Source organism: Ursus americanus, chromosome 2 (assembly GCF_024610735.1).
Source record: "Ursus americanus isolate L20-20 chromosome 2, mUrsAme1.1.p, whole genome shotgun sequence".
NCBI lineage: Eukaryota > Metazoa > Chordata > Mammalia > Carnivora > Ursidae > Ursus > Ursus americanus.
Genome location: NC_142128.1, coordinates 87,409,263 through 87,433,313, shown reverse-complemented (window position 1 = coordinate 87,433,313; position 24,051 = coordinate 87,409,263). Strand labels below are relative to the sequence as shown.

At 46.1% G+C, this 24,051-nt stretch overlaps 1 protein-coding gene across 2 annotated transcripts; it reads right to left on the bottom strand.

Annotated features, from left to right (window-relative positions):
- On the bottom strand, positions 1-24,035 carry NPHS2 (NPHS2 stomatin family member, podocin). Of its 2 annotated transcripts, none has more exons than XM_045811324.2 (8): positions 23,722-24,035; positions 20,108-20,211; positions 15,876-15,948; positions 14,264-14,346; positions 6,201-6,404; positions 3,206-3,265; positions 1,821-1,899; positions 1-920 (listed from the first exon to the last, which is right to left on the bottom strand). In XM_045811324.2, the coding sequence occupies exons 1-8, from the start codon at positions 23,978-23,980 to the stop codon at positions 667-669; spliced, it is 1,116 nt and encodes a 371-aa protein (XP_045667280.2). In that variant the 5' UTR covers positions 23,981-24,035; the 3' UTR covers positions 1-666. The 2 variants fall into 2 exon arrangements, with proteins under 2 accessions (XP_045667280.2, XP_045667279.2); XM_045811323.2 differs by having other exon boundaries at positions 3,210-3,265; positions 23,722-24,034.
- Between the last annotated feature and the right edge of the window lie 16 nt (positions 24,036-24,051).

Genomic DNA, 24,051 nt, shown 5'->3' with positions numbered 1-24,051 from the left:
TTCCTTTTAAATTCTTTTAATTAGATGTAAATTTTATACCCGTCACAAGTACATCTTATTTTCTTTCATTCGCTGGGGAACATTTAAGTGTCACTGTGGTGCCCGCATCGGGGTTAGACGTGAAGACCATACCGTGGAGCATACAAGGTTCATTGTGGTTGGGGGGTGGGGGACCAGTGACCAAGACGTGCCTTAGAGGAGTTCACAGTACAGCTGGAGAGAAGCCTGCATCTTAACTACAGGATTACAATAACGTGTGATGAGCACAATGGACACGGAGAAAGGGCCACGGGAGCCGCAAAGACCTTGCCAAAGGGGCCAGGGGGCAGACAGCCAAAAAAGACTCTTGAACTACATCTTTGGAAGTCAAAGTTTACCCATATACAGACACAAGATTCTTTCCAAAGTAGAATGTTGGCTAAAGCTCTTTCCCATAATAACTCGAATTAAAATGATCCACCTGAACTTGTCATCAGGTCATCTCTTGTCACAGACAGTTGCTTCCGACTGCTGAGTTGTGACTGCGTTGCAAGGGCGTCCCGTGTGGCAGCCGAAGAAAGCGCGCAAGTGAGGACCGCGCGCCTCCCTCCGGGGACGGGGCTGTCACCCTGCAGGCCCCTTCCAGGCACGGCCCGTGGCTCCTACAGCATGGGAGAGTCTTGCTTTTTAGGATTCGGTGGCTCGACAGATTTGGAAGGATTGGGGAAGGGGAGGCTTCCTTGAGTTCTGCTGCCGGACGAAGACAGGAAATTGAGCAGGTCGAACGGCAGAGGCAAGACCACGGTGGAAGGCTGGTGGGTGGCCAGGGCCTGCAGCGCGTGCAGGTAGCGCAGCTGCGCGGCGGCCGGAGCGCCCGCCAGAATCTCGGCCGCCCTGCTCAGGGCCTCGGACGCCGCCGCCTCCCCTTCCGCGGCGATCACCTGCGGAGCACACGGGGACGGAAGCCACGTGACTGTGCCGCCTTTGTTGCGCCCACGCGCTACTCTACTCGCTGTTCGACGCTCGGCGCCAGGCCCTGCTAAGCGCACGCAGATGGCCTCCTTCCTCAAGGACCCCGATCTGGGGAGAGCCACTGCACTCTCGTAACTTAGGGCAAAATGAGTGAGTGAACATTTCAGAGGAGCAAGCTTGCCACCTTCAAGTGGGCAACGAGGACTAGACTCAGATCTAGAAGCGGCTCTGCCCCAGGACCACTTTCTTCCCTTTGCTCCTCTCAGCACTCCGGGGTTCCCGAGCTCTTCTGTGGTGGGGTTCTTCCTCACCTGCTTTCTGTTCTTTAAGAGAAATGTCTCCCCCATCCGTCCTCATTGTCCTTTTCCCCGCACCCCCACCTCCCTCCTCGGGGGCTGCGGGCGCCACCGCCGTGCGGCCCACCGGCCTGCCTGACTAGAGGCCGTGCGTGGCGTGGCCCTCTGCCGGCTCTGGCGTGGAGGGACTCGGCCTCCTCGCGGTCGTCCCTCCACCGCCTTCGCGGAGCTGGGGATGCGGGCCTGGTGTCATTAACGCAGTAACGGAGGTGGCAGGTAGCTGATACTACCTCGGGCGAGAGAAGAGGGATGTAGGGATGTAGGTGGGGAGATGGCTTTAAGGAGGGGGAGGGAAGGCAAGACTCGAGCAGGAGGAGGCGCTCACTGTCACCAGTGGCTCAGAGAGGGCGTCACGGAAGAGGCCATGTGGCTGTGAACACACTTTAGGGGAAGACTTTTCATCGGGTGGGGGGCGCCGGCTCCTGGATGGGGGGGCGAGGAAGCCGCGGGGACCCGGTCTGCGCGCTCGGCCTCGGCCTCGGTGGGAGGTGGGCCCGCCCCGCGCTGGCTCACCCGCACTTTGGCCTGTCTCTGCGCTTCGGCCTCCACGGCCAGAGAGTGCTGGAGCCCCGCCGGCAGCCGGACGTCCTTGCTGGAAAAGAGAGTGCGGGCAGGTGGGTGTGCGGCGCTGCTTGTAGCAGCCGGGGGTTCACCCAGGCCGGCCAAGGCCTCTGCTGCGATTTCAGGATGCACAGCGAATTCTGATCCAACAGGGGGGCTGTCCCTAGACCTCTGAGCTGGACGGTGGGCAGGGAAGGGCTGCTGGAAAGTCAGTGCTTCACACGCAAGCACTCATATCACTGACGTCACCGCAGCGCCCTGGTGTGCCCCGTACAAGTAGAACACGTGCTTTCGTTGACGGATCATTATTATTTTTCCCACTTAAGGTTTAATCGAAACCCCAGCTATTAAATTTGGACAATGAAAAACAGCTTTGAAGAGCCATACTATCCGTGATAAGGGAAGGCATCCAAGTTTATAAAGGAATTGATTTCAAAAAGAGTAGAACTGACCACATAAGAGCAATACTCAATGTCTTACATAGAAGATACAAAATTGTATTTTTACCCTCTTTGTAACTATGAAAATGACATAGCTAGAAAACAATCTGGCGTTTCCACGGAAGTTAAACATAGAGTTACCATACGAGCCAGTAATTCTAGGGCTAGGTATATGCGAAAACATGCTCCCACAAAAGCTTGCACATGAACGGTCACTGCAGTGTTATTCAGAATAGGCCCGAAGTGGCACCAACTCAAATGTCCATCAGCGAATGAGCAGGTGAACCAGGGAGCTCTAGCCACACAATGGATATTATTTGACCCTCGAAAGGAATGACGTCCTGATTCCTGCTTCACCACAGATGAGCCTTGAAAACAACAGGCTAAGTGAAAGCAGCCAAACACAAAAGGCCATATAATAGAGGACCGCTTTTGTATGAAACGTCTAGGATAGCCGCGTGCACAGAGCTCAGTGTCGTCGGGCGGGGGGACAAGGGAGCAATGAGGAGTCCCTGCCTGATGGGCGTGGGCTTTCTTTTTGGGGTGATGAAAATGTTCTGGAATTAGACAGTTGTGATGGTGATACCACTCTATGAATATCATAAAAACACTCCGTTGTACTTTAAAATGGTTATAATGGTGAGTTTTTATGTTATGTGAATTTTATCTCAAACAAAATTGTTTTAAATCCCTGGAGAGAAAATCATGAAAGTAATTTGCCTAAATGTGACAGTGGTTGTGTTATGGCTGTTAGTACTAGGTAATTTTTTCCTCTGTCCGAATTTATGCCAATGTGGCTATAATACTCAAGTCTTGAAAATAATTTTTAAAAATTATTTTAAAATAAAACCAAAATATTTCCCTTTATCACATTGTTCTTCTTGCTTAATTTCCTACCCACATTTCTGTTCTCTCCACTTTGATTCCCCAAATACAGGTCACTGAATCCAAGGCCACCTGTGGAGGGAAGAGTCAAGGTGTCAGTGAGGATCTTCAGGTGGGAGTAGAGCACGCCTGTGCCCTCATGGCTGTTGTTCTGAGCTGAGAAAGTACATTTCCCCTGAAGGGACGTTCGTTTCCCGTTTTGTTTTAATGTTACGGTGCCTTGCAAAAGGTTGCTTAACTTTGGGGCACCTGGTGGCTCAGTTGGTTAAGCATCTGAGTTTCGACTTCTGCTCAGTCATGATCTCAGGGTCGTGAGATCGAGCCCCACATTGGGCTCCATGCTGAGTGTGGAGCCTGCTTGAGATTCTGTCTCTCTCTCTGTGCCCCTCTCCCTGCTGTCTTTCTCTCTCTCTCTCTTTTTTTAAGATTTTATTTATCTATTTGACAGAGAAAGAGACAGCCAGCGAGAGAGGGTACACAAGCAGGGGGAGTGGGAGAGGAAGAAGCAGGCTCCCAGTGGAGGAGCCCGATGTGGGGCTCGATCCCAGGACTCTGGGATCACACCCTGAGCCGAAGTTAGGAGCTTAACGACTGAGCCACCCAGGCACCCCTGTCTCTCTTTCTCTTAAAAAAATAAAGTTGCTTAATTTTGCACAGTGTCACTCAATAAATACTTGTGGAATTAAAGATGGTGAGGTAGGCTGAATAATGGCTCCCCAAGACATCCATATCCTAATTTCTGGAACCTATGAATGTTACCCCAGAGGAGACCTTGCAGATGGGATTAAGGTAAAGGATCTTAAAACTGGGCAATTTTCTAGGATCTTCCCTGTGGGGCCCAAACACAGTCACAAGTGTCCTTGTCAGAGGGAACAGAGGGAGACAGGACTACAGAAGAGGAGAAGGTGATGTGATTCTGAGGGCAGAGTTTGGAGGGATGGGCTGTGAAGATGGAAGAAGGGGCCACGAGCTGGGGAAACAGGGTGGGGGGGCACTAGAAGCTGGAAAAGGCAAGGAAATGAATTCTCCTCTCGGAACCTCCAGAACGAAGCAGACTTGCTGACACCCTGACTTTGGCCCCAGTGAAACTGTTTTTGGACTCCTGGGCTTCAAACTGTATGAGATTAAATTGGCATCGTCATAAGTCACCAAGTATGTGGTAATTTGTTACAGAAGCAATGGGAAACCAATACAGACGGTGAACTTGTTAAATCTGTTTTAAGAGGCACTTATTAGAGAACCAGAGTCTAGTCTCTCCCAGATGGTTTTCATTTAGAGGTGCTTCCTTCCTGCTGGTGCCGCCCGTTTGCCCCACTTCCCAGGCCCAGAAGGCAGAAGACAATGAACTATGGGCTCTGGAAAGGAGGGGAGGGGCTCTCAGGGGCATGGCACACCCCATGAGGGCCCGTACTCTTTTCCAGTTCACTGGTTTCTGATGATTTCTCAGTGGCTAGACAGCTAACTACTTTAGTGCCCTGAGAGCCCTAAGAAGGCTGACTAATCTGGGGGGGGGGGGGCGATGAGAGGAAGCAGTGTTGAAAAGCCCTCACAGAGGAGGTGCCATCTTAAAAGACAAATAGGATTTTGCCTGTGGGGAAAAGGGAAGCATTCCTTGCAGGGGAGGCTTGGGAGCAGGAAAATGCTGGAGAAACACTGAGGAGGCTGGAGGGTTAGCACACAGGGGAGGATGGCAAGGGGTGGGGGCTACAACAGTTGGCTCATTTGTTCACTCCTCCAGAAAACATTATCTGACCGCTGTGTGACAAGCCCTGTGCCGGGTGCTGAGAACAAAGAGATGAATAAAATATGAGCCCTGCCATCATGGAGTCCATAATCCGGGAAGACAAATGTGGACATACATAAATTATAATTCAGTGTAACAAAGGCAAGCTTGGGTGTCCAGCGTCTGGACCTTGTCCTCTCTCCTTTGGAGGGGAGGGATGAGCAGGAAGAGAGGCTCAGGGGGCCGAGGGGGAGCACGCTGGAGTGGTTTCTAATTTCCAGGGCAGCAACTGCCCGTGTCCCTCTTGTTCTAACTTGTTTTCTGAATTCTTCCCTTTTCCACCAAGATGCTACTCTCAATTTTATCAGTAACAAGCTGGACAAGTCACAGATGATTGGGAGCTTCGCCTTCTAAGATGAGTGAGTGCTCAGGCGCCCTCAGGCGCAATCATCACCAATGCCTTTGATCCTCCGGCCCTTCTGCAGGAGGTCCTCCTCTCCAACCCTGCACACCACAACATCCCACTTTCCTAACTCGATTCTGGGCCAGGGTGCCTATGGCCTCCATGACAGGCTCCCTCACTGGTGGTTACTGCCATTTGACTGGCCAGCTGCTGGGAATCCGGCTTTGTTCTGCCGTCTCAATACCTTTGCCAAATTGTCTTGGTAAGAATGGAAGATGGCCATCATGGCCGCGGAGAGGAGGCTGAGCTCGCCACCTGCCGGCTGGATGAGGCTGCCCGTGAGGCACTTCTTGCCCCTCGAATCCTTCCCTAATTCCCAATCAAGTCAATCACAATGATTGATGATTGGGAGATTAACTGTGTAAGCGCCTGTAACACTTTCTTTTTAGCTGAATGTCTTGTTTGAACGGAATATTTAACTTGGCCTGTTTCCCCAGCTAGACTGTCAGCTCCTAGGAACCATCCCTTCTCACGTCTGTGTGGCCGCCCACCTGCCCTGTGTGGCCCCGGCCCCCTGCCAGCTCCCGCTCCCACCACTGTGTGCTCTGGGGGCACTCTCCAGTGAGTCTCGAGCCACTGGGGTGGGATGAAGGGCAGAACGTGTGGCAACGAGGCAATGACTGAGCAGTGGTCGCCAGACTGACTCAGGGTTAGTCTGACGACCTCTCACTCAGCTGCCAGCTCCTGGAAGGATGGTGCCTTCCACAGTGAATGCCTGCCAGATGCTGCCATTGCACGTGCCTCCATAAATGATGGATGGAAAAGTGAATAAAAGAGAAAGAGGTATTTCAACATATTCGATGTTAAATTTATCCAAGTACCTTTATATCTTGGGCAATGCTCTTCCTCTCTAGAAGAATTTCGGTGAGGGATCGATGTGCTAGGAGACGCTTCATGGTGGTCTGCACAAGAAATTGGACAGCTCTGGGCACGTGAGCAAGACTGTTGAGGAGGAGAGAGGCATTTTCCATTCGGTAGTAGCAGATGGCATCTATCTCCATTATAAACATGTCTTTGGTCACAACCTGGGCAGAAAAGAGAGTTTGGAGAACAGGACATTTTTTTTTTTTAAAGATTTTTACGTATTTGTCAGAGAAAGAGAGAGAGAGAACACAAGCAGGGGGAATGGCAGGCAGAGGGAGAAGCAGGCTCCCCATGGAGCAGGGAGCCCAGCGTGGGACTCAAACCCGGGACTCTGGGATCATGACCTGAGCTGTGGGCAGATGCTTAAGCAACTGAGCCGCTCAGGCATCCTGAACAGGACTTAGTTTAGGGATCCTTTCCCAGGGGGGTGATAGAGAAGCTAAATGTGTTCAAGGGAAATTTTCTCAGTAAGATTACAGGAAAAAAAAAAGAAAGTCGTTGGCCCACCCTTTTATACGAAATAGACATGTTTTTGAAGATAATGGAGTTTTTATGAAATAAACTAAAGAACTCACAATTTAAAGGAATCCCATTGTGAATAGTTTTATAAAAATACCAGGAGAAGATGGCGGAGGAGTAGGGGACCCCTTTTTCAGCCGGTCCCCTGAGTCGAGCTGGACAGGTACCAGACCAGCCTAAATAACCACGGAATCAGCCTGAGACGCAGGATGATGCATCTGGATCTCTACAAATGAACATCTCCAGCGCTGAGTATTGAGGTACCAAGAGGGGAGCTGTAAACCATGCACGGATATCGGAAGATAAACGGAAGGGGGAGGGAGCTGCCGCGTTTGGGCGCCGGGAAGCGGCAGCCACCTGCACGGGGGAGCGGGCGGACTCACAGAGGGCACCCGCGAGAGAGCGGACTGAGACCGGTGAGCCGTGAACACGCGCGCCACCAGGCATCTCCCGGAACACCGGAATCCCGGTGCGCTCACGGGATCCAGACTGAGACCGGGAGCTCCCGGAGCGTGCGTGGGGCGGCTGGCGGCTGGCGGGCCACCTGCACGGGGGAGCGGGCGGACTCGCGGTCGGCACCCGCGAAACAGCAGACTGAGACCCTGAACCGGGTGCGCGCGCCACCAGGCTTCTCACGAAACTCCGGAATCCCGGTGCGCTCACCGGGCATAGACTGAGACCGGGAGACCCGGGAGCGCGGGGCGGCCGGTGGCTGGCGGCATTAGAAACACAAAGGACAGAGACGCGCCGGCCCTGGAAGTGAGGGCTGGGACGCCGGGTGTGGGGCGCACATCCCGGGACGGCGCAGGGTTGAGCAGCACCAACAGTAACAGAGTTAAAGTGGCCAGAACATCAGTGGAGAACGGGCCGCAATCCCTCTGTTCTGCGACAATGCAGCCTCTGATGCTCTGACCCTCAGAAGAGGCACAGCCGGCCGCCAGGGAAAGCCACCAGAGAACAAAAGCCTGGAAATACCGGCTCAGAGAGTGCCCATCCCCATCCCCCCTCGCAGGGGACGCCGAGACTCTACCCAAACAGGGTTGCCTGAGTATCGGCGCGGCAGGCCCCTCCCCCAGAACACAGAAGGCAGGCTGAAAAATCAAGAAGCCCACAACCCGGGTGCCTGGGTGGCCCAGTCATTGAGCGCCTGTCTCCGGCTTAGGGCGTGATCCCAGCGTTCCGGAAAGGAGTCCCTCATCGGGCTCCTCCGCTGGGAGCCTGCTTCTTCCTCTCTCACTCCCCTGCTTCTGTTTCGTTCTTGCTGACTGTCTGTCTCCCTCTCTCAGATAAGTAAATAAATAAAATCTTTAAAGAAGAAGCCCACATCTCTAAGATCCCTATAAAACAAGGGGCACGGCCTGGGACCCAGTCAATAATTTGGGCTCTGGAAACCCCGCAACCTCTCTTCATCAGAATGACAAGAAGGAGAAGCCCCCCCCCCAGCAAAGAAAAGACAGTGAGTCAGTGGCCTCTGCCACAGAAGTAACGGATATGGATGTAACCAAATTATCAGAAATGGAATTCAGAGTAACAATAGTCAAGATAACGAGTAGACTTGAAAAAAGTATTCAGGAAAATATTACTGAGAATATACAATCCCTAAGGGCGGAAATGAGAGCGAATTTGACAGAAATTAAAAATTCTATGAGCCAAATGCAGGCAAAACTAGAGGCTCTGACGGCCAGGGTCACGGAAGCGGAGGAAAGGGTTAGTGAATTGGAGGATGGGTTAATAGAGGAAAAAATAAAAATAGAAGATGGTCTTAAAAAAATCCACGCCCACGAATGTTGGCTACGGGAGATTACTGACTCAACGAAACGATCCAATGTTAGAATCATCGGCATCCCCGAGGGGGTGGAGAAAAACAGAGGTCTAGAAGAGATATTTGAACAAATTGTAGCTGAAAACTTCCCTAATCTAGCAAGGGAAACAAAAATTTGTGTCCAAGAGGCAGAGAGGACCCCTCCCAAGCTCAACCATGACAGACCTACACCACGTCACGTCATAGTGCAATTCGCAAATATGAGATCCAAGGATACAGTATTGAAAGCGGCCAGGGCAAAGAAATTTCTCACGTACCAAGGCAAAGGCATCAGAATTACGTCAGACCTGTCTACACAGACCTGGAATGAGAGAAAGGGTTGGGGGAGCATTTTTAAAGCTCTTTCAGAGAAAAACATGCAGCCAAGGATCCTTTATCCAGCAAGGCTGTCATTCAGAATTGATGGAGAAATAAAGACATTTCAGAATCGACAGTCACTAGCCAATTTCGTAACCACGAAACCAGCCCTACAGGAGGTATTACGGGGGGTTCTATAAAAGTAAAAAGGCCCCAAGAGTGATACAAAACAGAAAATCACAGCCAATACAAACAAAGACTTTACTGACAACATGGCAGAATTAAAAGCATATCTCTCAGTACTCAGCCTGAACATTAATGGTTTAAATTCTGGTTTCAAACGCCACAGGGTTGCAGATTGGATAAAAAGAAATGACCCATCCATTTGCTGTCTACAAGAGACTCATTTCGAACCCAAAGATGCATTCAGACTGAGAGTAAGGGGATGGAGTACCATCTTTCACGCAAATGGACCTCAAAAGAAAGCTGGGGTAGCAATTCTCATATCAGATAAATTGGATTTTAAACTACAGACTATAGTTAGAGATGCAGAAGGGCACTATATTATTCTTAAAGGAAGTATTCAACAAGTGGATATGACAATTATAAATATATATGCCCCCAACAGGGGAGCAGCAAGATACACAAGCCAACTCTTAACCAGAATAAAGAGACATATAGATAAAAATACATTAATAGTAGGGGACCTCAACACTCCACTCTCAGAAATAGACAGAACACCCTGGCAAAAACTAAGCAAAGAATCAAAGGCTTTGAATGCCATACTCGACGAGTTGGACCTCTTAGATATATATAGAACACTACACCCCAGAACCAAAGAATACTCATTCTATTCTAATGCCCATGGAACATTTTCAAGAATAGACCATGTTCTGGGACACAAAACAGGTCTCAGCCGATACCAAAAGATTGAAATTATCCCCTGCATATTCTCAGACCACAACGCTCTGAAATTGGAACTCAACCACAAGGAAAAATTTGGAAGAAACTCAAACACTTGGAGACTAAGAACCATCCTGCTCAGGAATGACTCGATAAACCAGGAAATCAAAAATCAAATTAAACAATTTATGGAGACCAATGAGAATGAAAATACAACAGTCCAAAACCTATGGGATACTGCAAAGGCAGTCCTAAGGGGGAAATACATAGCCATCCAAGCCTCACTCAAAAGAATAGAAAAATCTAAAATGCAGTTTTTATATTCTCACCTCAAGAAGCTGGAACAGCAACAGAGGGACAGGCCTAATCCACGCACAAGGAAGCAGTTGACCAAAATTAAAGCTGAAATCAATCAAGCAGAAACCAGAAGTACAGTAGAGCAGATCAACAGGACTAGAAGCTGGTTCTTGGAGAGAATCAATAAAATTGACAGACCACTGGCAAGACTTATCCAAAAGAAAAGAGAAAGGACTCAGATTATTAAAATTATGAATGAAAAAGGAGAGGTCACGACGAACACCATTGAAATTGGAAGGATTATTAGAAATTTTTATCAACAGCTATATGCCAATAAACTAAGCAATCTGGAAGAGATGGAATCCTTCCTGGAAACCTATAAACTACCAAGACTGAAACAGGAAGAAATTGATTTCTTAAACAGGCCAATTAATTATGAAGAAATTGAGTCAGTGATAAACAACCTTCCAAATAACAAAACTCCAGGCCCGGACGGTTTTCCTGGGGAATTCTACCAAACATTCAAAGAAGAAATAATACCTATTCTCCTAAAGCTATTTCAAAAAATAGAAACAGAAGGAAAGCTACCAAACTCATTCTATGAGGCCAATATTACCTTGATCCCCAAACCAGACAAAGACCCCCTCAAAAAGGAGAATTACAGACCGATTTCCCTAATGAATATGGACGCCAAAATCCTCAACAAGATACTTGCTAATAGAATCCAACAGTTCATTAAAAGGATTATCCACCACGATCAAGTGGGATTCATACCTGGGATGCAAGCGTGGTTCAATATTCGCAAATCAATCAGCGTGATACATCATATCAACAAGAAAAGACTCAAGAACCATATGATCCTCCCAATCGATGCCGAAAAAGCATTTGACAAAATACAGCATCCTTTCCTGATTAAAACCCTTCAGAGTGTAGGAATAGAAGGTACATTTCTCAAGCTCATAAAAGCCATCTATGAAAAGCCTACTGCAAATATTATTCTCAATGGGGAAAAGCTGGAAGCCTTTCCCTTAAGATCAGGAACACGACAAGGATGCCCACTCTCGCCACTATTATTCAACATAGTACTAGAAGTCCTTGCCACAGCAATCAGACAACAAAAAGGGATCAAAGGTATTCAAATCGGCAAAGAAGAAGTCAAAATGTCTCTCTTCGCAGACGACATGATACTCTATATGGAAAACCCAAAAGAAGCCACTCCCAAACTATTAGAAGTTATAGAGCAATTCAGTAACGTGGCGGGATACAAAATCAATGCTCAGAAATCAGTTGCATTTCTGTACACGAATAACGAGAACGAAGAAAGAGAAATCAGGGAATCCATCCCATTTACAATAGCACCAAAAACCATACGTTACCTTGGAATTAACTTAACCAGAGACGTAAAGGACCTATATTCTAGAAACTATAAATCACTCTTAAAAGACATTGAGGAAGACATAAAAAGATGGAAAGATATTCCATGCTCATGGATCGGAAGAATTAACATAGTTAAAATGTCCATGCTACCCAGAGCAATCTACACTTTCAATGCTATCCCGATCAAAATACCGAGAACGTTTTTCAAAGAACTGGAACAAATAGTCCTTAAATTTGTATGGAACCAGAAAAGACCCCGAATCTCCAAGGAACTGTTGAAAAGGAAAAACAAAGCTGGGGGCATCACAATGCCAGATTTCAAGCTGTACTACAAAGCTGTGATCACAAAGACAGCATGGTACTGGCACAAAAACAGACACATAGACCAATGGAACAGAATAGAGAGCCCAGAAATGGACCCTCAGCTCTTTGGGCAACTAATATTTGATAAAGCAGGAAAAAACATCCGGTGGGAAAAAGACAGTCTCTTCAATAAATGGTGCTGGGAAAATTGGACAGCTACATGCAAAAGAATGAAACTTGACCACTATCTCACACCATACACAAAAATAAACTCCAAATGGATGAAAGACCTCGATGTGAGACAGGAATCCATCAAAATTCTAGAGGAGAACATAGGCAGCAACCTCTATGACATCAGCCAAAGCAACCTTTTTCATGACACATCCCCAAAGGCAAGAGAAACAAAAGATAAAATGAATTTATGGGACTTCATCAAGATTAAAAGTTTCTGCACAGCCAAGGAAACAGTCAGAAAAACTAAGAGGCAGCCCACGGAATGGGAGAATATATTTGCAAATGACACTACAGATAAAGGACTGGTATCCAAGATCTACAAAGAACTTCTCAAACTCAATACACGAGAAACAAATAAACAAATCAAAAAATGGGCAGAAGATATGAACAGACACTTTTCCAATGAAGACATACAAATGGCTAACAGACACATGAAAAAATGTTCAAAATCATTAGCCATCAAGGAAATTCAAATCAAAACCACACTGAGATACCACCTTACGCCAGTTAGAATGGCAAAAATAGACAAGGCAAGAAACAACAATTGTTGGAGAGGATGTGGAGAAAGGGGATTCCCTCCTACATTGTTGGTGGGAATGCAAGTTGGTACAGCCACTCTGGAAAACCGTGTGGAGGTCCCTTAAAAAGTTAAAAATTGAGCTACCCTATGATCCAGCCATTGCACTACTGGGTGTTTACCCCAAAGATACAGACGTAGTGAAGAGAAGGGCCATATGCACCCCAATGTTCATAGCAGCAATGTCCACAATAGCTAAATCATGGAAGGAGCCGAGATGCCCTGCAACAGATGACTGGATTAAGAAGTTGTGGTCCATATATACAATGGAATATTACTCAGCAATCAGAAAGAATGAGTTCTCAACATTTGCTACAACATGGACGGCACTGGAGGAGATAATGCTTAGTGAAATAAGTCAAGCAGAGAAAGACAACTATCATATGATTTCTCTCATCTATGGAACATAAGAACTAGAATGATCAGTAGGGGAAGAAAGGGATAAAGAAAGGGGGGGTAATCAGAAGGGGGAATGAAACATGAGAGACTATGGACTATGAGAAACAAACTGAGGGCTACAGAGGGGAGGGGGGTGGGGGAATGGGATAGACCGGTGATGGGTAGTAAGGAGGGCACATATTGCATGGTGCACTGGGTGTTATACACAACTAATGAATCATCGAGCCTTACATCGAAAACCGGGGATGTACTGTATGGTGACTAACATAATATAATAAAAAATCATTATTAATAAAAAAAAATACCAGGAATAATTTTCTTAGAGGAAAACATTCAGTTAATTGTATATCAGGTCTTTTTAACCCGGTGCCAAAAAAATGCTAAAAGAGAAGCACGTTCTGGGAAACAAGCACTCTGATATGTTGTTTGCTGAATGCACACTAGGGGGCAGACTGGTGCTACACACCAAGAGCCTTAAAACCTGCATGTTCTCAACATTTCCGTTTTTAGACACTTATCACAAGGACATATTTTAAAGATTTAGCTGCAAGGATGTCATTCACAGTGTTGCTTATTATAATAAAAAATTAGAAATAAATTAATATTCGCAATAGGGAATTGTGAGTTGTGGTATATCCCTACGATGAAATGCTATGTGTCCATTTAAAACAAAGGGTGCTTGGGGGTCTCAGTGGGAAAAGCACACGACTCTTGATCTTGGGGTTGCGAGTTCAAGCCCCACGTTGGGTGTAGAGATTACGTAAAAATAAAATCTTGAAAAGAAATAAGACAAAGGGGTAGAAACATAGTTAATATCTGAAAACATGATCCAACAGTGTTGAGTGAAAAAGGCATGTTATGAAATCGTAGGATATGTATACCTGTCTGTAAATAGAACCACATACATAGAAAAACTTGAAAGGATACACTCCGATAAAAGGGAAACCTAGCTTAGCCACGCTGACACATAAAATTAACCATCACAAAGTTCTCTGCCCCTTTTTAAGTGAGTTGTTTGCTTTCTCATTGATTTGTAAGATTTCTTTATATATTCTGGGTATTAATCTCTTATCAGAAGTATTATTTGCAAATATTTTCTTCCACCCCATAGGTTACCTGTTCATTCTTTTGATCATGTCCTTTGATACACAGGAGTTTTTAATTTGGATACAGCCCTTATCTCTACTTTCCTTTTCTACCTTTGAACTTAAATAGTCATTTTGCCTTGGACCAGAATTGGTAGCTCAGCCATACGAAATGTAGGGAGAGAGCAAAATCCATCATTGACTTACCTCGTGAAAGGGTATCTCCAAAGTTTGGAGACGAAGGTCAACCTTGTGGCAGGTATCCAGGCAGGGCAAAAAGAAGAAAAGGCCTAGAAGAGGGCGCAGGAAATTGACAGGTGAATGGTTAGCATGGAGATTGTTTGGGCTTCACCTCTTTGGGGTCAGGGTGCATATTACATTGCTTTCCTTAGCCTCCAACTACACACAGACCAACTGGGCAATCCCACCTCTACCCCTATATTGAGTTTGTGGTTGCTAAGGTTACCATATAGTTTTTTGTTCAATCTAGGACACCTTTGAGGGTGAAAGGAGAGCACTGTTACAACTTACTCCAGGACAACAGACATAAACAGGGATTAACTCCAGCAAAATGGGCTGTATGGTCACCTTGGTCATGGTGCTGACCCCTCCAGAGCTTGAGTAACATGTCTGTCTTCTTCACTAGATTTAACTCCCTAACAAGAGTGTCTTATGCACTCTTGTTAGTTTTAGTGCTTGACTTAGTGCCTTTTAGGGACTCTGTAAAATTATTTTTGAATCCACGCATGTACCAATATGACCAACTTTAGAGCCGGCAACCTCCATGTGGTACTTCTTAAAATGTGAGCTCCAGAGGGACCACAATAGCAATATCATGATACCAGCCCCATGCACCTAATGCAATGTACAGGGTCAGTGTGCAATAAATATTTTTAGATTGACTTACTGAGATTTTCTGAGAGCCACTGGACAGTGTGGGCTCCTGTAAGAGCCAACCAGCAGCACCTCACAGAGCCCAGGACCTCTCTGAGGAGCAGCCTGGCTACTAGCCCTTTCTAGCCCCAATAAAGAAGGATGCTGAAAACTAGAACCAGAACAAGATGGTCCCTGCCCTAGATCACAGAGTCTGGTTCTACTTTTATATGGACCCATCTGCTTGTTCTGAATTGTCAATCTTGGATTTGTGTCTTCTAGTCTAGTCTCTATTCTCTACTTGTTTCTGTAAAGCTGTCTTGGAAAGTGGACCCCTTCCAATATATGCACCTGGGACTTTCCTCCTTCCCATGTCTTTCTGGCTAGCTGGGATCTCCAAACCCCAACTACTAGACTTTATTATAGACTAACCATACTTCCATCTGTGCTTGGGCCTCTGCACATCAACTCCACTAGACTTTAAGGTCCTAGAGATCAGAAACCATGTCTCATTTATCCATCCTCACCTCCCGGGCTCCATCTATGTTTTCTAAATTCCACGAACCAAAGGCCAATTTGTCACTCGGATGCTGGACTTTGCCTATCTCCCATGGTCTGGTCTGACCTCCCAGATTCTGAACTAGCCCAGCTTTGCTCTACCCAAACCTGTTTTGCTCAAACCAGTGTCCAGCCATGGGTCCTAAGCCTACTTGCTACTCCAGCCAGCTTGGCCCCAGCATTTGACTCTCTGCACCCATCCTCTCTCTTGGTCACTGTGACCCGATAGTAATGTTCTCTGAAGAATCTTTCATAACCTGTGTTACAAGTAACAGATTAGAAAATGCAGATATCACAAATCAGGTGACTTCATATAATCTGAGGTCCACATTACAAATATGATTAAAGAAATTGGCAGGTCTATGGGGGCCAAATGGGTGTTTCTTACCTGGGCCTTTGGCTCTTCCAGGAAGCAGGTGTCCCAGTCGGAATATTATTACTCTCTCATACTCCTGTGCAACCTAAAGGGAAAAATAATACTTTTGAAACACTCCAAGAAATAAAAATAAGGTCTTTGAAAGGCCTTGGCACACGAGAGTAGTCCTAGATATCAGGAAACTTCAGTTATGAGAACCGAGAAAAAGTTTCTATTAACATTTACATTTCCAAAATCTACACTTAGTAAGTGTAGAACTTCAGAACCCCGTGAAAGTATATTGGCCATGGTAATTTTTGAAACCATGAGCAGAATTTTGATTAACGACCCATGATTGTCACGCTTCTTCCATATCAAACATATCTAAATCAAGAAAACCACAGCATGCTTAATCTTGTATTTTGCTCTGACTTCTGCATCATTAGCTTTTCTATGTAGCCCACATTAGCTATTTAATAGAAAGAGGGAGTATATTTTAATACGTGTTGTGATATTTGTTTCAAACTGCAATTTCTTTTGAGGTTGCTTCGAAATGATTCAATTGGATTTCAGTTTGTCAGTTCTCATTGGTGATGTATCTAGAAAAATTAAGCGTGCCCTGAAAATGTGTAGTTATTTTTAAAAGACAAAAAGGGAGATTCTCTGTGTAGAAATGTCTGTATGTTAGAAGAGAAACAGGAAAGTAAACACAAGTACTTCAAAAAATAAACTTCATTTTCTGGCCCAGGATCAAAATCTGGGTTCTACTGCTTGCTTATCCTTGGCCTATTTGGTCTGTTTATTTGTATATATGCCCCACCTGTGAACTCCTGTTGAATGAACAAAGAGATTATTTGTGACTGTAGACATGTTTGTTTTCCTTCTTCATCCTCTCTCCACTTTAGAAAGCTCCACTGAATCATAATTAGTCAAATATGAAAATGTCATGAAGAGACCAAAAGTAACACTTTTGAAGTGTGCTTCCTAAGGGCACAGGCTCCGCTCCCCACTGTAAGTCCCTTGGAGTCAAGTACCATGTCTTATTGATCCTTCCGAGGTTTACAACTCCTGTGCCTGAATCCTGCCGTGCTTGTTGAAACAGTGAATGAGAATGAACACCTAGATTTGGTTCCTAGAGCAGGCCCCAGGCAGCCCTGACTTCCTGGCTCCCTGGCATTACTTGTTTCTCTTCTGCTTTTACTGGAAGAAACAAATTCGTCCTAGAGATGCAGAGGAGCCGAACTCCTTTGAAACCTTGCTCAAATGTTAGACATCATTCTGCTTTAGTATCCTCTACCTAATTGACTTTTAGGGTTTACCATCTTTTTTTCCCCCTAAAGATTTATTTAATTATTTGAGAGAGAGAGAGAACACACATGCACATGCACGGGGAGGGGCAGAGGGAGAGGGAGAGAAAATCCTCAAGCAGACTCCCTGATGAGCACAGAGCCCGATGAGGGGCTCGACCCCAGGACCCTGAAATCACAACCTGAGCCAAAATCAAGAGTTGAATGCTTAACCCACTGAACCACCCAGGCACCCAAGACAAAATGGAATTTAAAACAGACGCACAAAAATGTGCTAGTGATAAAGAGGGACATTGTATAACAATAAAAGGGCCAATGGATTAGGAAAGTATAACAATGATGAACATATATGTACCTAAAAACAGAGATCTAAAATACAAGAAGCAAAAACCAAAAGATCTGAAGGGAGAAATAGACAATTCAAGCAACAATAATAGTTGGAGAATTTAATATTCCACTTTTAATCATGGAGAGAACTAGACAGAAGATAAAAAAGGAAATAAGACTTGAACAACACTATACACAAACTAGACCTAACAGATATCTACATACAATACCCAACAATAGCAAAATACACTTTCTTCTCAAGAACGCATGAAACCTCGGGGTGCCTGGGTGGCTTGGTTGGTTAAGCGTCTGCCTTCGACTCAGGTCATGATATCAGAGTTACCGGGATGGAGCCCTGCCTCAAGCTCCCTGCTCAGTGGGGAGTCTGCTTCTCCCTCTTACCCTCCTCCCTCTTGTGCCCTCTCTTTCTCTCTCTCATTCTCACTCTCTCAAATAAATAAGTAAAAATCTTTAAAAAAATAAAAAGAACACATGAAACATCTCTAGGATAGATCAAATGCTAGCCATAAAACAAACCTCAATAAATTTAAAACTACTGAAATTACACAAAGTATATTATCTGACTACAATGGAATGAAATTGGAAATCATTAACAAGGAAATTCATAATATATAGAAACTGAACAACACACTCTAAAATAATCAATGGATCAAAGAAGAAATCAAAAGAGAAATTAGAAAATATTTTGAGCTGAATGAAAACAAAAACACAGACACCAAAACATATGGGATGCAACTAAAGCAGTACGTAGAGGAAAACTTATAGCTGTAGATGCCTGCGATAGAAGAAATATATCAAAATAAAACCCTCATTGTCTACTGTAAGACACTGGAAATAGAAGAGCAAATTAATCCTAAAGCAAGCAGAAAGAAGAAAATAATGAAGATTAGAGTGGAAATAAATGCAATAGAAAATAGAAAAACAATAGAGAAAATCAGCCCAAAATTGGTTCTTTAATAAGATCAGCAAAATTGACAAATATTTAGCTAAATGGATTGGGAGGGAAAAAAAAAGAAGACTCAAATTTCCAAAATCAGGAATGAAAAAGGAATGACAGGAACATCACTACTGTCCTTACAGAAATTAAAAAAAAAATTTTTTTAAAGAAAATACTATGAACAACTATATGCCCCAATTTAGATATAACTTAAGTGAAATAAACAAATCCTGGTATAGATGCAACTGCAGGAGCTGACTTGAGAAAAACAAACAAACCAACAAACTGAAAAGACCCAGAAGTAAAAGACTGAATTAGTAGTTTTGAAATTTCCCATAGAGAAAAGTCCAGGACCAGATGGTTTCACTGGTGAATTAGCCACGCATTTAACAAGGAAGTAATACCAGTTCTTCACAAGTTCTCCCCGCAAACAGAAGAGGAGAGAAATCCGTCCAACTCCTTCTCTGAGGCTAGTATTACCCTGATGCCAAAACAAGAGAGAGACATCCCAAGGAGACTACAGACCAATATCTCTTATGAATACAGCTGTAAAACCCTCAACAAACTACCAGCAGCCTGAAGCCGGTAACATATAAAGAGGATCAGACACCATAACCAAGTGCAGTTTGTACTAGGAACGTGCAGTTGGTTTAACATCCAAAATTCGATGAATGTAATACACCATCTCAGTAGAATAAAGGGCAACTACCACGTGATCATCTCAATGGATTCAGAAAAGGCACTGGACAAAATCCGTGAAAAAGGACGTGGTGGGGGGCAGAGGAAGAAGAGGAGGGGGAGGAGGGGATAAGAGGGGGAGGAGAGCCTGCATGAGGAATGCAATCAGCAATGGCTACAGCAGCACCCGTAGCCTTCCAGACAAGGACATGCTCTTCCCTGGCAGCTCCAGCCAATGATAACAATGGCAGGGGTACTCAGGCCTGGCCATTTCCGCCCCTCACGAAACTCCTCTCTGAAGCAGACTTGGCTCTGGACTTCCCTTCCAGGCTGGCTGATGCTACACCACACTCTGAGGCTTTTTCTGTCCCATCCTTCCTTCACTTCTCAGCGCAGGTGTTAGACCTGCATCACCGTCTGAAGGCTCTCTCTGCCTACTCTTGCTCCCTCTCCCCTCAATCTTCCACAGACAATGCCTCCCAATAAATCCCTTGCATTTCTAATTCTGTCTGCACGTGCTTCCCGAACAGACATGGTCTTCATTTACTTCAGGGACAGGCAGGTGTAACCACCGGCGGGCCAAACTGTCATTCATGGCATAGAAGCTGTGCCAGAAGTGGACGCCATCATCAATTCTGGGCCGATCTCTGTTGCAGAGTGCAGATGACCTAGACGTAGGCCCTGACCTGAGGGCTCTCAGTCGAATGGGAGAGATTGGGTGTCGACAAAGAGTATATACGCGGTAACTGCTAGCATGGTTATGAAAGCAGAAAGAGACAAGGACACAAGGAAGGAAGTGATCTTGCGGGAGACAAGGAAGGCTTCACAGTTACATGTGAGCAAGGTCTGAAAGGAAGAAGAGCTCTCCTGGCGGATGGGGGGGGGGTGAGGCCATTCCATGCAGAGCAGACGGCACATACCAAGTCACAGAGGAGTGGACCTGTGGTCAGTGAGAAGCACCAGAAGTTCCTTATTGGGTTCTCACGGAATCTTACCTTTATGCAGAACCAAATCGAAAAAGGGAAGGTCACAATGATGAAGAGCAGGGACGTGAGGACCAGGAGCCACTCACAGGCCCCTAAACCTGAAGATTTGGTACCTAAAAAAAAAAAAAAAAAAAAAAGAAAGGAAAAGAATAATTATATTGGAATGTTACCGTATTCACTGACCAGTACTTGTTGGTCCAGTTCTTAGTAGAAGGGTCAGAGCAGTGTGTAGACTTTGCTGGAAATTTAGAGGGAGCTGGATATCAGTGGTCAGTTCACATGGTGGGACATTGTCTGTGAAGGGCTCTGTGGGGCTGTGGAAGATGGAGCAGGCTTCTGGAAAGGCAGTAGTGGGGTACCTGGAAGGAGCACAGAATCTGGGCAGAAGGTCTGGGTTCGAGTTCTGGCTGCACCATTTTCTGTCCAGTGACCTTAAGCAAGGCACATGACCTCTTCAAACCTGCTTCCTCCTCTGCAGTGGGGATGCTAACTAGCTCATAATCACTATCTCACAGCTCTCTCACGAGATAGCCTTCATCGTGTTGATGTAAGTATGAAATGACGCATACACATCAAAATCACTGACGTGTGCTTATCATGTATCAGGTGTTGATTCTGAAATGATTCAAACCACATGTGTGCAGAGGCTCATCTTCCCTGAAATGACTTCCCTGCCTACTCCCTGCCCCAAATGTCTCCAATTCCTCCAATTCTTTGGATTAGGGTCTCCATAGAGTCTTTGAAAAATCATCCCTATGGGGGTAATATTAGCCTAGTAGTGTCTGTAAATAAAAGTAATGAGGAACTGGATTATAGAACTTCCAGATTACTTGAATGATAAATGGAAATTTTTCAGGGAGAGTTAATCTCAAGAGCACAGGCCTCCTGGGTTATTTATGTTGTGTCCACGGGGCCTAGAATAGTGCCTGACACAATACAGGTGCTCGATAAATGTTTGTTGAATTGTAAGGATGAAGGAAAAGTGGATAGAGAAAATTATTTAAATGTAATAGTTATGGAAACCTCAAGAATTTTAATCTCCAGGTACTGGGAAACTGACCAAAGGGGTCTATTTGTGAGTTTAAAAACATCATAAATGACCAGAAGTTGACTAAAGATTAGGAAGGTGAAAAGCTCATTTTTAAGGGATGGGAAAAAAGAGGAAAACTAGTTGGTAGGCTTGACTATTTGGTTTCCGTGCCTGGAAAATAATTGGAAATGTCATCACCAAACTGGTCACTTGCTACACAAGCTGCCTCAGCCCAAAACTGACATCAGCGCTAAATGCCGTAGTATGGTAGTTCCCAAAGCGTGTCCCACGGAACACTAACCCCACGGGGTGCTCCTCAAAGCAAGAGTTCCCGGGCAAACAAGTTTAGGAAATCCCGTGTTCTGTGTCCTACTTCTAGAGCCCCCAGTATTCATCTGCAGAGCGAGGGGAGGAGAATCCCTGCAGTAAAGGAGCATTCTTAGCTTTGTTTAACCTAGGGTTTCCCAAACAGTTGACCAGGCAGTGTTTTCTCCAAGGAAATTCATGTTCCATAAAATGTATTTCTCATGCAATTTATTTTGGGAAATGCTACTCTATCAACATCATGTTAGTTTTTACAATATTCTTCCCTAAGGACAATCAGGGTGGTATTGCCATGTTTAGTTTATAAACATATTTCACTTGCCAGTGGTAACCAGGGCAAGTAAAAAGAAATAAATACACATACAGACAAAATAGCATTTTATAAGGGAAGAAAGGCCTCAAAATGCCTTCACATAGGAGTTAGAGATGTGAACAAAAAACTAATATTTATACCCCAAATCTAACTTATAGCTTTACTCACAAAGTATTGTTCCCTTGGAACGAGTTCCAAGAGTTGTTTGGCTTAAATATACAGTAGAGTATTAAATGTTAAGACAGAAAGAGCCTTAGATATGACATAGTCTAAGAATCTCCAACATTTTGGTAAGGTGAAGCTCTTTTCATTTCTCCCAAGTCTTAAGGAGCCTGGTCGTGGGAGCATGGTGCTAGGGGAGGGGGAGGGGGGCTGTGGCTCCTCTTGCTCCCCTGACCCGTGGAAGCCACAGAAGCTTCCCAGACAAGGGCTCAGCAAAGCCACCTCATCCTCAATGGGACTTCTCATCTACTGCTTGGGGTCTCGGGCTCTAGTCACTTTATAGCTGGAGAGACTGAGCAAGGCCCACCAAGGTGACACTCCTTGCCTGAGGCCACGCAGCGCGTGCCCGTGCTGGGACCATGACCAGGAAGCCGGGGCAGCACCACTCCAGGATGGGCGAACTCTGGAATCTGGCTCTTCCACTTCCCAGCTGCAGGTCTTCAGCAAGGTACTTAATTTCCCCGCATGTTTCCCCATCAGTGATGCGGGAACAATAATACTCAGTAAAACACCTAGTGTGTGCCTGGCATATAGTAAGACTCCGTACGTGCGGGGCTCCCTTTGTTGCTTCCCCAACCACTGGTCTGAAGCACAATCAATACTTACGAGACCTCTCACCTCAGCAATACTGTAGCCATGAGCCTAACAAACCTTTAATCACTGGAAGTTTCTGACTGATGAAAGGGCATCAGTTGGGCAAAACGGCATTAACATGGCCCATATAACCCGCACCCCAACTGTAAGAGTCTTTGTCAAATCATAGCTTTCAATGTTCCCGCATGTACTGTGTTGCTGGTAACCAGGAAATGATGTTAAAACTTCATAGCCCGCAGAAAGCAAAAGAACACACGATTCCTTACTGACCTCCTCTGGACTTCTGTCATTCTACACTTAAAGTGTAATGAATTTTTTTCTTCCGTTCACTATAAAAAGGATTGGAAACAGATAAATTTGTTCCTAAGAGTTGCTGCACCCACAGAAGCCAAAAAGACATCTTTCCCTGTGACTCTACTAACTTTCCTCTATTTTAGCTTGCAAGGATTCTGTTCTAATTGGGGCTGTTCTGTGCTTCAAGCTTTGTGCAAAGTGCTTTGGATGTATCTCCCTTCATCCTCACACCTACCCTGAGAGGCAGGTACTGTTGTTATCCGCCTGGCATAGCTGGTTAAGGCCCCACCTCTGATCACATGGCTAGCTAGATGAGACTTAAATTCAGGTCTAGCTCTTCTGCACTTGGCTCTGTTGCCAAACGATCACCCCGAAGAAAGTTTAAAATACTTTCAGGTAAGACCGAGGGGTGGGGATGAGGAGAGAAGAATAAGCTTCATACTTGCCCAGAATCGCCAGTTCATAAATGTCTTAACTTAGGTGCCCATATACTCTTCCTCGGCCACAAAAACCGCTGCAAGATTCCTTTGCCAAAAGTGTTCATTGGTCCCCAGCGTGGACCACAGTCCCTCCCACTTCCCATCCATGGCTCGCCTCTGAGACCAACGGTATTTAGTTGATGCTATCTGTATTTCTTCTGATGTATTTGGGTCCCCGCCACTGGGCAGGAGGCCGGCAGGTCCTAACTCAGACCTTTCACCTTCTTGTTATCTGAGCAGGTCCCGCCGGCTGCTCTGGCCTCGGTGGCTCTCAGAGCCGTGACTCGTTCCACTCGATCTGACATCTCTTGGGTACCACGTGCAAAGCACCCCCCGCCCCGCCTCCCACATTCCCGACCTGCCATACCTTCCTCGGGCCTCTCGCTCTCCAGCAGCGCCACCACCTCGGTGCCCTCCTCACCGGAGCCCCGGACCTCATCCACGTCCACCACGGTGGTTGCGGGCGCGGGGGACGCCCCCCGGCTCCCCGCCCGCTCGCGCCCTGCGTCCCGGCGCCCGCGGCCTCCACCGCCCCTCTCGGCCCTCGCCCTCTTCTTCTCCTTGTGGGGGGACCCGCCGCCTCTGCCGTGCGCCTCTCTGGAGGAGCTCCGAGCCCTCCTCTCCATGGTCGGAGGCCCGCCCGGGAGCGCGGTCCGGGCGCAGTGACCCGCGGGCGCGCCCCGGGACGCTAATGACC

Coding starts and splice junctions, on each gene's coding strand:
- NPHS2 (XM_045811323.2), bottom strand. CDS start 23,980: ATGGAGAGGAGGGCTCGGAGCTCCTCCAGAGAGGCGCACGGCAGAGGC. Junction 14,347..15,875: donor TGGAAGAGCCAAAGGCCCAG/GTAAGAAACACC, acceptor GCCCTCTTCTAG/GCCTTTTCTTCTTTTTGCCC. Junction 6,405..14,263: donor TGGAGATACCCTTTCACGAG/GTAAGTCAATGA, acceptor TTTTCTGCCCAG/GTTGTGACCAAAGACATGTT.